This window comes from Gekko japonicus, unplaced genomic scaffold (genome assembly GCF_001447785.1).
Source record: "Gekko japonicus isolate JY-2015 unplaced genomic scaffold, Gekko_japonicus_V1.1 scaffold3325, whole genome shotgun sequence".
Classification (NCBI taxonomy): domain Eukaryota; kingdom Metazoa; phylum Chordata; class Lepidosauria; order Squamata; family Gekkonidae; genus Gekko; species Gekko japonicus.
The window spans coordinates 77,675-92,856 of record NW_015175464.1 but is presented as its reverse complement, the minus strand read 5'-3'; the positions used below and the strand labels follow the sequence as shown (position 1 = coordinate 92,856).

At 49.4% G+C, this 15,182-nt stretch overlaps 1 protein-coding gene across 3 annotated transcripts in view; it reads right to left on the bottom strand.

Moving 5' to 3' along the window:
- CRLF1 (cytokine receptor-like factor 1) overlaps positions 1-10,307 on the bottom strand; it is a 50,736-nt gene extending 40,429 nt beyond the window's left edge. For all 3 annotated transcript variants that reach the window (XM_015425929.1, XM_015425927.1, XM_015425928.1), the window contains exon 1: positions 10,242-10,307. In XM_015425929.1, the coding sequence (XP_015281415.1) occupies positions 10,242-10,296 (55 nt within the window). In that variant the 5' untranslated portion in view covers positions 10,297-10,307. The remainder of the gene's footprint in view (positions 1-10,241) is intronic.
- Positions 10,308-15,182: the final 4,875 nt, after the last annotated feature.

Below are 15,182 nucleotides of genomic sequence, written 5' to 3'. Positions count from 1 at the left end.
GGGTGGGGTATAAATAAAATAAAATAAATAAATAATAAATAAAGATGCAGCAAAATAACTTGCTCCTTTACAGAGGGTGAGCAGAAGGCAGAGAAGCCAGAGAAGAAGAAGAAGAACAACAAAAAGCTTCCAGTTGAAGTGCACAAGGCAGACGTATTTAAGATTACAGAAACCAAAGAAGATTACAAAATTATTGAAATCAAAACTCACTTTGACAGCTGGAAGGAAAAGCATTTGCATGGGCAATATTTGAAAGACAGAGAGAATAAAGTTGAAAACACCTGAAAGACGTGGCTCCAAAATGGACACTTGAACAAAGAAATGGAAGGACTCATTCCAGCTGCACAGGAGCAGGCACTCAAAATGGATAGGATGAAAGCCGAGACTCAGAAGACCAGTGATGACAGCAAATATCGAATTTGTAAGACAAAGGATGAAACAGTCGACCGCAGGGTCAGTGCCTGCAGTAAAACAGCTCGAACTGACGAAGAAGAAGAGAAGGAGGAGATTGGATTTACACCCCGCCCTTCACGACCCAAAGGAGTCTCAGAGCGGCTTACAAACTCCTTTCCCTTCCCCACAACAGACACCCTGTGAAGTAGGTGGGGCTGAGAGAGCTGTGAGAGAAACGGCTCTTTTTCAAGGACAGCTGTGCCAGAACTATGGCTTGCCCAAGGTCATCCAGCAGCTGGAAGTGGAGGAGTGGGGAATCAAACCCGGTTCTCGCAATACAATTGCAGCTGGGTTGCACCAGAATCTTTGCGAGAAGACTGGCTTACCATCAGCCAGAACAAAGTCCGAGTCCAGCGGCACCTTTAAAACCAACAGAATTTTATTCAAGGTATAAGCTGCCATGTGCAGCCTCTCCATTAGACCTCCCCCTCAGGCCCGCCGCTTCCGTGGGGAATGCAGGAGGGATGAGAACTGGCGGTGCGGGATTGGGGAGAGCCAAATTCAGACCCCCTCCTCTTCCTGAGCCAGGAACCTGTTGTCTGGGTCACCCGGGGCTGGCCACTCAGCCTGGCCCACCTCCCAGGGTTGTTGTTTTTGGTGGGGATGGGGCAGTGGAGGGGGAAGTCTGGTTGGCCCCCTCAAGATCCTCAGAGGTAGGATCGGGGGGGGGAGAAAAGAAAGAGCGAGAGATGGATTGTAGCCGTGCTCGGCTGCTGAGGCTGGTCATATGGGGGGGGGCCTGAAAAAGTACCTTTTTTGACTTGCAAGGAAGAGGACTTGTCTCCTAAAATTACTATATATACAAAAAGTGATTTGTATGGAAATATAAGATCCCCCCCCCCTTTTAGTTTGGTGTCGTGGTTAAGTGCGCGGACTCTAATCTGGGAGAACCGGGTTTGATTCCCCACTCCTCCACTTGCACCTGCTGGATGACCTTGGGCAAGCCATAGTTCTGTCAGAGCTGTTCTTGAAAAAGAGTCATTTCTGTCAGAGCTCTGTCAGCCCCACCTACCTCCCAGGGTGTCTGTTGTGGGGAGGGGAAGAGAAAGTAGTTTGTAAGCCGCTCTGAGACTCCCTTGGGTAGTGAAGGGCAGGTTATAAATCCAATCTCTTCTTCTCTTCTTCTTTATGGTATCCCTTGGGGGGAAACTAGTCTTGCATATGATTAAATATCTTTTTTTGTTGTAGTGGTTTGGTGTAGTGGTTAGGAGCGCAGACTCTAATCTGGGAGAACCGGGTTTGATTCCCCACTCCTCCGCTCGCAGCTGCTGGATGACCTTGGGCAGGGCTATTTTTGGGCAGGAACGCACAGGAACGGAGTTCCAGCTGGCTCCCAAGTTGGCCACACCCAGCAGGAACTCATTAGCATAATAGGCCACACCCAACAGCAGAAACTCATTAGAATTGGCTACATTAGGGGTGTGTGGCGTAACATGCAAAGGAGTTCCTGCAACAAGAAAAGCCCTGGGTTTTGACAACAAACAAGGTAAGCAGAATAACAAGCAAAAGGTGGGTGTGGCTGGATGACCACACTTCTGGTAACATGGGAATGCGGCCTAATATGCTAATGAGCGGTGCAGTCAGGGGAGTGGCCTAATATGCTAATGAGTTTTACTGCTGGGTGTGGCCTGTTATGCTAATGAGTTCCTGCTGGACTTTTTCTACCAAAAAAGCCCTGACCTTGGGCAAGCCATAGTTCTGGCAGAGCTGTTCTCTCAAGCGCAGTTCTCTCACTCAGCCCCACCTGCCTCACAGGGTGTCTGTTGTGGGGAGGGGAAGGGGAAGGGGTTTGCGAGCCGCTCTGAGACTCCGGGTGAAGGGCGGGGTATCAATCCAATCTCTCTCTCCTCTCTCTCTTCCTATGGCAGCCAGTATGTGGCTGCGCCCACTGTGCTGTGTCGGAATTCCGAAGGTGCTCACAGGCTTGAAAAGGTTGGCGACCCCTGCCCTCAGCCATCACCCTGGCACACCTAATTTGACGGGCAGGCCCCGGACGTATCTCCGCAGGACGCCAACCGAATCGGCCGCAGGTTCCCCAGGCAGAAATCCCCGCCCCTTCCCCTGTCCTGGTTATCCTATCACAGCAAATCCCGTTGTCGTTTCTTTTTCTCTTTTTTTAACAACACAGCTGGACTAATATTGCGGTCCCAATTGTCCTCTTAAAAGTCTGGGACGCGGAGACATTTTATGACGCTGAAGCAACAGGAACGCCGGCCAGCTTTCCCCTTTTGCAGCTGGATCCCAAGGAGTCCCATGTGTTTCAAAGGGGACTTACACCCTAGTCAATGGCCCTGGCCCTGGCCCGGGTGGCCAGACCAACCCGATCTGGTCAGATCTCGGAAGCTAAGCGGAGTCGGCCCTGGTCGGCACCGGGAGAGGAGACCAGCTAGGAAGGTCCAGGGTCCCTACCCAGAGGCAGACAACGGCAAAGCACCGCTTTGTCTCTGCCCTGACCTGGGCGGCCCAGGCTAACCCGATCTTGTCAGCTCTCAGAAGCTAAGCAGGGTTGGTCCTGGTTAGCACTTGGATGGGAGACCAACCGGGGAGTCTGAGGTCTCTATGCAGAGGCAGGCAACTACCGTGTGGCCTCCTTTGGAACAATGTGTACCAGCAGGGGTCGTTTCGTAGAAAAAGAGCTAGGGGGACTCATTAGCATAACTCATTAGCATATGCCACACCCGCTGACATCAGGGGCGCGGGGGTGGACCTGCAAGGCCGGTGGGAGTGCAAGGAAGCCCCACCAAGGCCCTCCCTGGCCCCAGGGAGGCAGGGTTGGGGAGAGGCGGGGAGGAAGCAACTTACCCCCCCTCTTCTCCTGCCTCCTCCTGGCTGAATGAGGGCTGGAAGCGGGGCGGCCGGAAGCAGGGGGCGGGGCTCCATCGTTTGCCCCGGCCCCCCCACCTCACCAGGGGGAACTCCGTTCCCCCGCGATCCCCTCCCGAAATGACCTCTGTCCAGGGCTTTTTATGTAGCAGGAACTTATTTGCATGTTAGGCCATACACCCCTAATGTAGCCAATCCTCATGAGTTTCTGCTGTTGGGTGTGGCCTATTATGCTAATGAGTTCCTGCTGGGCGTGGCCAACTCAGGAGCCAGCCGGAACTGTGCGTTCCTGCCCCAAAATAGCCCTGATGTGTACACTTCTGGTCACTCTATCTCAACAAGGATGTCACAGAGCTGGGAAAAGTACAGAAGAGGGCAACTAGGATGGTTCAGGGGTTGGAGTACCTGCCCTGTGAGGAAAGGCTGGAGACTCTGGGACTTTTCCGTTTAGAAAAGAGACCACAAAAGGGGGGTGGGGGGTGATAGAGGTTTGTAAAATGATGCCTGGGGTGGGGAGAGTCGACAAAGGGAACTTTTTTCTTCCTCTCCCCCAAATACTAGAACTCGAGGGCATCCATAGAAGCTGATGGGCAGTAGGTTCAGGACAGACAAAGGGAAATACTGCTTTACACAGAGGCTGTGGTCACACTCACTAAATAATCCACTTTCAATAATGCACTTTCCGACTGGATTTTGCCAGTTCACACAGTAAAATCCAGTTGGAAAGTGCACTTAAAGTGGATTGAAAGTGGATTATTTAGTCTGTGTGGCTGCAGCCTGTAGAGCGATTAAAATGGGGAACTTGCTGCCCGAGAATGGAGTGATGGCCACAGGAATAGACAGCTTTAAAAGGGCGAGAGAGAGAGATTCGTGGAGGATAAGTCTATCAGCGGCTATTAGCCCTGGTGACTGAGGGGAACCTCCACATTCAGAGGCACTAAACCTCCAAATCCCAGAAGAAGGAGGCAGATTCAGGGGAAGGCCTCGGCCTCTATGCCCTGCTCTTGGCTGTCCAGAGGAACTGGTTGGCCCCTGTGTGAGACAGGATGCTGGACTAGAGAGACCACTGGCTTGATCCAGCAGGGCTCTTCTTATGCTCTTACCAGGGAAGGCCTCGGCCTCTCTGCCCTGTTGTTCGCCCTCCAGAAGAACTGGTTGGCCCCTGTGTGAGACAGGATGCTGGACGATGGACCACTGGTCTGATTCAGCAGGGCTCTGCTTATGTTCTTATGACAAACCATGTCTGTTTGCAGGGGTCACTTCGTAGAAAAAGAGGTGCAGGAGCTCATTAGCATAACTTATTTGCATATGCCACACCCCCTGACATCACCGGAAGTGTGACAGAAGGCAACACCCACCAATCAGGCTCCACTGGACTGTTTTGGATTGCTAGCTATTGGCGGGGGGGTGAACGTGCAGATCTGTCCTCACGGAGGAGGGAGAGCTTGTACCGGAATAAAACTTGGTCTTAAAGGTGCCACTGGACTGTTTTGGACTGGGGGGCTGGGGAGGGCTCTGCAGCTTACCTGGCTGCTTCTTGCTCTGACTGAGGGCTGCTGGAAGCAGGGGGTGGTACTTGTTGCATGTGCCCACCCCCTGGGCTCCACTCCTGTGCGCTCCTGCAGGAAATGACCCCCGTCTGTTTGTCTCTTGCCCTGAAAAATGCTACAGGGTTGCCATAAGGTGGCTGCGAATTGACGGCACTGTTCGCCGCCACCAAACGACCATAGGACTGCAAGTGTGGAGCTCGCCTCCGTTCAACCGGATCATGCAGCCGTGGATGTGCAGGTCGAAAAGATGCCTCCTCCCACACAGCAATTGGACCGCAACTGGAAAGGGCTCCACCTTTCCAAACTGGCCTCTGTCAGAGCCACACTTTCCATACCGCCTAGCCTGTCTACAAAGCGAACAGGGACTTAGCGGCCATTTAAAGCCCAACGACATTTTATTCCCAGAGTCCATGGAAGCCATGGCTGGAATGAAATGACTTTCTGGGGCCATCAGACTCCTGCTGATTATCAGGACCACGATGGACTCGCGTGCCTGGCCCTCTAGGGTGACCCCTTGCAAAATGGAGGCGATCGATACCTGCAGACTGTCAATTCATTTGTTATAAGGACACTCAGAAGTTGTTGCAATTCACTGGGACTGTTTGCAATGCTTGTCTTAACAGGACACTTAGAGATTGTTATCCTATACTAACACAAGAGTGAGAAAACATCAGTAGAGCCCTGCTGGATCAGACCAGTGGTCCCTCTAGTCCAGCATCCTGTCTCACACAGTGGCCAACCAGTTCCTCTGGAGGGCCAGCAACAGGGCAGAGAGGCCGAGGCCTTTATAAAAAGAACCCCGCTGGACCAGTCCAATGGTCTATCCAGTCCAGCATCCTGTCTCACACAATGGCCAACCAGTTCCTCTGGAGGACGAGCAAAAACAAAGAGGCCGAGGCCTTCATAAGAACATAAGCAGAGCCCTGCTGGATCAGACCAGTGGTCTCTCTAGTATAGCATCCTGTCTCACACAGTGGCCAACCAGTCCCTCTGGAGGGCCAGCAACAGGGCAGAGAGGCCGAGGCCTTCCCCTAATAAGAACGTCAGAAGAGCCTTGCTGGATCAGACCAGTGGTCCATCTAGTCCAGCATCCTGTCTCACACAGTGGCCAACCAGTTCATCTGGAGGTCCAACAGCAGGGCAGAGAGGCTGAGGCCTTCCCCTGATAAGAACACAAGAAGAGCCCTGCTGGATCAGACCAGTGGTCCATCTAGTCCAGCATCCTGTCTCACACAGTGGCCAGCACCAGCTCCTCTGAAGGCCAACAACAGGGCAGAGAGGCTGATGTTGCCCTCCTGCCTCTGGGATTCAGAGGATTAGTGCCTCTGAATGAGGAGGTTCCTCTCATTCGCCATGGCTAGTAGCCACTGGTAGACTTATTCTCCATTAATCCGTTTAATCCCCTTTTAACTCCGTCTATTCCTGTGGCCATCGCTACATCCCCTGGCAGCGAGTTCCACATTCTAATCACTCTGTGTGTAAAGTGGTCTTTCCCTCTGTCTGTCCTGAACCTCCTGCCCATCAGCTTCATCGGATGCCCTCGAGTTCTAGTCTTTGGGGAGAGGTAGAAAAAGTTCTCTTTATCAGCTCTCTCCACCCTAGGCATAATTTTAGAAACCATTATCATGTCATCTCCCCCAGTCATCTCTTTTCTGAACTGAAGACCAACACGGATACCCACCTGAATCCATATCTTAAAGAGGGTTCCTATTCCATCTCCCTTGAGTAAAAGGGGAACAAAGCAGTCCAAAAGAGACAGAGGGGCGGGAAGGCTCCTTTCAGCCTGAATTCCCACAGGTGGGGCCCATCCGCATATGGAAATTTGGACGGCACAGGTGCTGTTTCAGAGCCCCCGCTGTCCGGGGCATTTGGTCTCATTCCAGATCTGCGCTGTGAAGTGTTAGAAAACTGTGTTCCCGGGACAGGCTGTTCAGCCCGGGGGTGTCCAGCCATCCCAGCAGCGGCAGGAGTTTTTCTTGGCCTGGCGACATATCGCACGCTCTCTGAAAACATTGCCTTGGACAAATTTCTCACCGTGCAGAGGAAGTGTAAACTTCCTGTTCCAGAAAGGGGGGGGGGCAAGCAAAAGATCTCCTCCGAAACCATCACCTCCTGTCTTCTGGGAATGGAAGAAATTCACTCCAGGAACGAACGTCTAATTTGTGTTTACAGCTCTTCAGGGGAGCAGGGTGGAAATTCTCTTGCTCTGAAAATGCTCCATGCGCTCGCACATATGTTCACGTTCTCCGCAAGATGTTTACCCCCGGCGAATAAAATGTTGACTAAAGGAGGTGGGGAACGGCAGTTGCTGAGCTGGGGGGGGGACACGGATCCCTCGGGAGCGCTTTCCCTGATTCAATTTATTCTGGACCCGTTAGGCCCCTAAAATGCCAGCACCAATTTGGCCTGACTTCTGATTCCATAAGTTCTGCCAGTGACGGGGGGGGGGGGGACTCTGCACGGAGGCTGGGCTTTAGATGGTAAGAAAAGAAAAAGAAATCACAAGTCTCCAAAATTATTTACAAGGATTTGGACGGACAAAGCAGGAGAGGAGTGTTTTCCCTCAGAGAACTTTGATCAAGAAAACCCCATTGTGTCTCATTGTTCTTAAGACAAAGAAGAGGTTGTGTTGTGACTGGTGGGGGAGGAATGGGACTTTGTTCTAAGTGTGGTGGAGTGGAGAAAACACCCTACCGCCTCCGAAGAGTCCCCGGCCTTCATTCCAAACCATCATAAAATCAGGGTTTCCCATTCAATTCCCCTCTGTCAAGGACTGCGGACTAGGGGATGTGTGTGAATGGTTTCTTGGATTGTGTCTGCTTTGAAGCATAGATTGTATGCTCTACATCCTATTTTCATTTACAATCATCAAATGGAGACAGGGGAAGAAAGTCGATTATGCGTCTGGTCTGGGCCAGGAAGAATGAGGCTTGGGTTTACTGTTTCCTCTGTGGGGCAAGGGTGTAGACCTTCCACACCCAATTCTATGGAAGGCTTGGAGACCGGTTGTCTTCTTTTACCTTCTCTTTTAAGGCAGCTGTGGGGATTCTCTGTTGTCTGTTAACAAGGCGGAACCTGTCGATTCTTTGGTCTTTTATATATCTGGAGGATTCTTTGTGGGATAACAATGGGAGACTGCTGTCGCTTCCTGCAAGGGATTAGGATCTACACTTTTGAGATGAGGGGGCATACAGAGGAATTAATCTGCGGTCATGGGGATAACCGAGGTAGCTTTTTTGCAGGGTGGAGTAGGTAGTAAAAAAAAAATGTTGATGGTCCGGAGGTTTGATTTGGGTTTTTAATCATCACTAAGGAGGTCCATTTTCCAGGGGGAATTATTTCTATTTTACTTTCTTGGGAGGTGGGGGAGGAAGTCCATCTGTTGAAAAACACAGGGAAGAAAAAGAGTTTGGGCAGAATAAAAAGTGTTTGGTGCCCCTGGCATGCCCAGTCTTTTTAAAAGCTGTATACGAGAGGGGTTTTGACACCCTCTCCGATCCTCTGTGGGTGACAAATGGGTCTTTTGGACACCCAATTTAGAGGGATTTGGGGATGGAGCTTTTGGGAACATGACAAGGTAACACAGATATCAAATATGAAAAAGACTGAAGGGGGCTGTTTTCTTACCAAAAACAATGTGGAGGGGGGAGGTGGGCTTAAAAGAGGTGCCTTAAAATTCCTGGTTGCTCTGAAGAACAGACCTACATATATAGCATTTACTCAAAATGCGAGATTAGGTTTTTCACAGGTATGCCATAAAAAGGAGGGGGGTCACCTTACATTTGCATGCAAATTGCAATTATGTCAAATTTTGTGTGTGTGTGTGTGATTTTTTTAAGGGAGTTGTATATATTCAGGGATGCCTTTCTTTTAAATAAATACGGTATCTATCATCTCCCAGAATCTGGATTAAAGATTTCTAGTTTGTAAAGGGTGGGTGGGATTTGAATCAGAAACAAACATTCCCCCCCCCAAAAAACAGGGAAGTTAGAACTTAAATTTATATGACTTTTTAAACAAATTACATAGCCTTTATGGAGGGGGGTCAAATCCATATGAGTTTCACACCACCACCCCCTTACTCTGGGGACATATTGGGAGGGAGAATAGAAAATTTCCTCTGCCTAGAAGGGGGGGACTAGTTTTACTGTAACATGTAAGCAGATTCTTTTGTTCTCTTGCTTTCTGCTTTTATATAAAAATACTGCTTAAAGGGGGCAAACCCCACCTCTCTTAGATCTCCCTTGGATCCGTGCCTTTTATTTTACCGGACTCTTCTCCCAAAGATAAATTATTTGTTTTTTTAAAAACTAACAACCCCTCCCCCAAAAAAGATTAATTGACAAAAGAAACATTTTAGCTGAGACTACTAGAAAGTTAAAAAAAATGGGGGGGGGGAGTTTTGGAGGGGAATGTAAGGAGTGCCATTTTAAAAGGGGGGTTCTCTCCTTTCCATGCATGAATCCTTCATCTTCTTAACACTGGCATGCTTAAATGGGGGGGGGGGGATTGCAAGCCAATCAGTCTTAAACCCAAAATATAGCATATCAAGTTGGACAACAGGGGGAAAAAATGTTTGAAAGCCTACCGTCTCTGGAGAGTAAAATCAAATGTACAGCTCATTGGTGGGGAAGGGGGAGAGGGTGGGAGGCATACTGAATTTGGTCCAGCACCCCACTCCCAAAAACACCATTCTAGAATTAAAACCTCCTCATCTGTCTTTTTATTAATGGGGTTGTCTCTGCAAATATACCCCTCCCCACAATGCGTCTGTAGGTAGACAAAGTCTTTGACACCCACCCACCCTTCTCGTTTTTGTGGGTGGTTTCCAATCTTTTAAAAAGAGTGCGGGAGGATTATATCCATCCCCTAAAGGCATTTAAAAGAGAGAGCAGAGCCACTTAGAGAATAAAAAATGTTTTGTTTAGAGAGAAACTCATCACTCTTTGTTGATGGCAAAAGGGTTGCAATTCTTTGGTCTGCTTTTACGGAATGTTTGGAGGGCACCATTGAGAGTTCTTTCCGTCTCTTCTTTTTCTTAAAAAAAAGAAAAAAGCCTTTCCTTTTGGTTCCATTTGAAATTTTTTACTGAGACTTTTCTTCCGAGTATTTTTTTTTGATTGCTCCAAAAATAAACAAAAAAAGATCCCTTTTTTGCCATTAGAGAAGATAAATCTTAATCCTTTTCTTTTAACGATAGCTTTCCGCCCTTGGCACCCTGAAAACGTCCGTAAAACTGCCGTCAACCATCGCCTCCGTATGCCTGGCATCCTCTCCACCTCTCTCCCCTTCCTCTCCTTCACACCATCAGTTCTCACCACCATCTGCCTGCCACCTTTCCCCACTTCTTAAAAGCAAAAGCAAATTAAGAGATATATCTATATACAGATTAGAGAGTCCAAGAGTTCTACTTACACATCAGAGAATCCACCCGCAGGAGAGCCAAACCGAGTAAGAACACTTTCATCATATTGCAAAAAGCAAAAAAAAAAAAAAAAGAAGGGAAAGACTTTAAAAGGGGGGGGGGTACCCCTCCTCTTTAAGGAACCCTTTTTCCTGCCTTCCCAATGGTTCTTTTCTGTATTCCCCCCCCCCCAAAAAAAGTCTCCTTTGAAGTATGTTCTTATGAGCACTGGGTGGGGTGAGGCCGGCCTCCTTTTTGGTTTTTACCCCCAGCTTTCCCTTTCAAGAAAAAAAAGAGAGAGCCAAATATAAAGCACTAAAGGAGGGATTTCCTAAGCTAGTCTGTGCTGTTCAAACTTGACAAGTTGCTTAATACCTCTTTTTCTCCCCGCCCCGCCCTGCCTTTCTCCGCCCCTCTGGGCTTTTTTTTGGGGGGGGATGAGGTTGAAATTAACAAGCCTTTTGCTCAAATGAGATACCCCCCACTCCTCTTGCAACGCATCTCAGGGGGGAGCCCAAGAACGAAGAGCTCCCCCCCCCCATATTTCTGATCTCCACCCCCCCCAGTTTTGACCTCCTTTTGCCTGTTGCTCAATCACCAGTCTGAAAAGATCACTTCTGACTCAGGGTAGTAAATACCTCCTCAGCTATTTGGCTGGACTGTTACTGGATGGTTTCTTTTTGTGTTTGTTAGTTTTAAATGGGGGGGGGGACCTTTCCCCTCTCTTCAAAATTGCTTTTTTGACTGCCCGGGTGGGTAGGTTGCATTTGGGCTTTTTGGGGGCTGGGGGAATGGTGTTCTTTTCAAAAGCACTTTAAAAAGGTTTTCCCCCCCACCCCACCCACCTTCTCCAGGCTGAAGGAAGCAATGGAAGAGAAGTCAGCCCACCCCACCCCACCCCACCTCCCTCCATCCCAATCAGCCAGATGATCCAAGCGTCTGCACTCGTCCTGAGCTGGCCCAGGAGCCAAGATCTTTTATGGGCATGATAGCATTCATATGTCTAACTCCAGATTTTTATTTTATTTTTATTTGGGGGGGGGGGGTTGACTCAGCTATACCCTGATGCTGGGGAAGATTGAAGGTCAAAGAAGAAGGGGACGGCAAAGGATGAGATGGCTGGACAGTGTTATCGAGGCAAGGAACATGAAGGTAAGCAAACTCCGGAGCATGACGGAAGACAGGCGGGCCTGGCGCGATGTGGTCCATGGGGTCGCGAAGAGTCAGACTCGACTGTGCGACTGAACAACAACAGCTATACCAGCTTTGGAGTTACACAGGGCTTCTCAGCAAGAGTAGGGGCCGCGGTGGCTCAGCGGTTAAAATGCCGAGCTGCGGACCGGAAGGTCGGTAGCTCGGCAATTCGAGACCCTAGTGCCACGTGATGCGGTCCCATCTCTGGCCCCAGCTCCTGCCAACCTAGCAGTCCGAAAGCAAGAAACTGCAAATAGATAAATAGGTACCGCTTCGGTGGGAAGGTAACAGCGTTCCGTGCGCCTCGGCATTTAGTCACGCCAGCCACATGACCCTGGGGAAAGTCTTCGGACAGTGCTGGCTCTTCGGCTTAGAAATGGGGATGATCAAAAAAAACCCAGAGTCGGATTCGGCTGGCTTCGAGCAAGGGAAACCTTTACCTCTCAGAAAGTGCCACGGAAGGATTCTGTGTATGTCAGAAGCTTTCGCATCAGGGTGCTTCATCTGTCCTGAGAACTTTTTTATTTCTTTAGTTGCTGTAGATTTTCCGGGTTGTGTGGCCGTGGTCTTGGCATTTCTTATTTCTGCCCTTCTCCTTAACCTGCGCAGCCATCAGCATTCATTTCTCCTTGACAAAGCATAAGGGAGAACAGATTTTCCAAGGGCTTTCTTGAGAATGGAGCTGGGACTCTCATTGACTCCCGAAAGCTTATACCGTGAAAATCTTTTGAGTCCCGTGGCACCATTACACTTCTTCATGCACGCACACAAAACGTTATACTGTGAACAAAAACTTTGGTGGTCTTTAAGGTACCACTGGCCTCCAACTGCGTTCTGCTGCTTCAGACCAAAGCAGCAAGAAGAAGAGGAGGAGGAGGAGGAAGAAGAAGAAGAGATTGGATTTATACCCCACCCTTCACTCAGAGTCTCAGAGCGGCTTACAATCTCCTTTCCATTCCTCACCCCACGACAGACACCCTGTGAGGTAGGTGGAGCTGAGAGAGCTCTCTCGAGAACTGCCCTTGAGAGAACAGCTCTGAGAGAACTTGTGACTGACCCAAGGTCACACCAGCAGCTGCAAGTGGAAGACTGGGGAATCAAACCCGGTTCTCCCAGATTAGAGTCCACATATTTAATCAGTACACCAAACTGGCCACCCACCTGCATCTATCGGAAGACGTGTGCGTGCACACGAAAGCTGATACCCAAAATAAAACTTATTTGGTCTTCAAGGTGCCACTGGACTCCACCTGCATCTACCTTCCTGAAAATCTTGTAGGTTTTTAAGGTGCTACTGGACTTGAATTCAACACATTATTCTATGTAAGCTTTTCGAAATTATTTGTGCTTTCTTCAGAGCCAGTTTGGTGTAGTGGTTAAGTGTGCGGACTCTAATCTGGGAGAACTGGGTTTGATTCCCCACTCCTCCACTTGCACCTGCTGATGTGACCTTGGGTCAGTCACAAGCTCTGGCACAGCTGTCCTTGAAAAAGAGCAGTTTGTGTCAAGAGCTCTCTCAGCCCCACCCACCTCACAGGGTGTCTGTTGTGGGGAGGGGAAGGGAAAGGAGATTGTGAGCCGCTCTGAGACTTCAAGTGAAGGGCGGGGAATAAATCCAATCTCTTCTTCTTCTTCTTCTTCTTCTTCTTCTTCTTCTTCTTCTTCTTCTTCTTCTTCTTCTTCTTCTTCTTCTTCTTCTTCTTCTTCTTCTTCTTCTTCTTCTTCTTCTTCTTCTTCTGTCTTGCCAACTGACCGCACACTGCTGTGCTGTTGCTCCTTCTCGGTATAAAATCAGGTTGTTTTTGAGGCAAAACGTAGCTGCCAAAAGAATGTACTATTCAGTCTGGCCTTGTTAGGGGAAATATATCCTGCTTGAGCTACCTAGAAGGGAGATGTCCTGACAGTCCAAGGAAGGACTAAATTACATGCAACCTTAGCCCATCGCCCCAAAACACTGATCACTGTGATATGCCTTAGAAATGAAAAACTGGACAAATGCTTCGCTGTTAGATCCTCAGGGATTTGCTCTGGCGTGGGAACGAGACCTTGTTTTCGTAGGAGGCCATGGACTTGAGTCACTCACCGAACCAGACGCCAGGTCAGGGTTGTACAGAGTTGCAACGGGCAATCTTCTCTGAAGGCGGATAATTCAACTGTGCCTCTGCATCATGTGTGGCTGGATGATCCACTTACACCTCTCGGTAGCAGAAATACTGCCACCTGTGTGAGCTGAACGGAAGGCGCAGTAAATCATACTGAGACACAGCGGGCACCCTCCTCTGAATAGGGGTCATTCTGCTATACCTCTCCATGTGGAGTTTTTGTGTGTGCTTTTTGTTCATTTCTATTCCACCTTTCTCTCCACTGGGGCCTCAATGCAGCTCACTTTATTCTCCTCTCATCTGCTTTATCCTCACAACAACCCTGCGAGGTAGGTTCGTCTGAGCAAGTGTCACCGGCCCAAGGTCATCCAGCAAGCTTCCATGGTAGAACGGAGATTTGAACCTGGGTCCCACAGACCCTAGGCTGACATTCTACACAAGACTTATCAGGCCCGATAACGAAACATGTCAGAGCTCAGGGCGGACCAGAGAACGATGCAGAGTTGCAACGGGCACCTCTTCGGAGGGTAATCCTCTGCAGGGGGATACTTCTGGGATTGCAGAAGCTTTTACTTATTTGATGGATCTCTTTCTCCAAGCACACTGTTTTGAAATCCCTTCATGAAGACCCTGAAGGCTGAAGGAAGAACAACCATGGACTCACCCACGAGAGATCCCAAAAGGTGAAAGAACATACACAAGAGAGCCCTGTGGATTCTGAGGGGTGCGATGGCTCGGGTGAGGGGCATAGAGGCGCAGGGCTGTTTGCAAAACGCACCTCGGCCAACAGAGACCCGGCTCCGAGAATCCTGCCTATGCAAAATATCCAAGAAACGTTTACTTTTCCACCGCTTCATTTTGTTATTACCTTGGCTTCCTCCTCCGAACAGGACGAGCCCTTCCGCCGAAGGTCTCCACAATCCCATAAAACTGAATCGTAAGGCCGAACGGTTTCCGACGCGGTCCAAGACAATAACTGCTTTTCAAGGCACACGTTAAAACGCTTTGACACAGATCGGCTCCCTGATGGCATTACCAGGATTGTCCGTTTAACACGCGCGCCTAAGTGCTTTGCGGTTTAGGCGTTCCAGAGGCAGTGGCCCCGATCCAGTGAAGACCACCCTTCGCAGCACTGTACAGAATCCTGTTGTGGAGCTATCAGGGTCGCAGGGTGCTTATTTAGCCGATAATGGCACAATCCTATTTTGAGTTATTCCAGTCTCAGCCCATCAAAATCAGCGGGCTTAAGACTGGAGTAACTCTGCAAAAGATTGCACAGCAAGGAAAAAGTCAGTTCTCCAGTGCTCTCTTTTCACAGTGGAATAAAGGAACCTGTTTGTGAGAGGGTAAATAACCAGCTCAGAGGCTTGATGTGGGCAGCAGGTCAGGCAAAGCAGCATGCTCCTCTTTGGTCCTGAATTTGCCGCCCAGCGCCGGTGTGCTCATTCAGCCAATGATTGCTGCAGCAAGGAAAGAACGAAAACTGGAGAGGTGCACCAAGGCCCTGTTGCAGCTAGCAAGCTCTTTGTGCGACAGCTGTGAACAGGAGCAGTCTATCTGAAGAGGGAGGATTTTAGCAGTAGTACCCATAAAGGTCCATGTCCATTCTGAATTTGCCCCAGTGCATGTGCCAGGTGGTTAGCACAGACTCCAAAG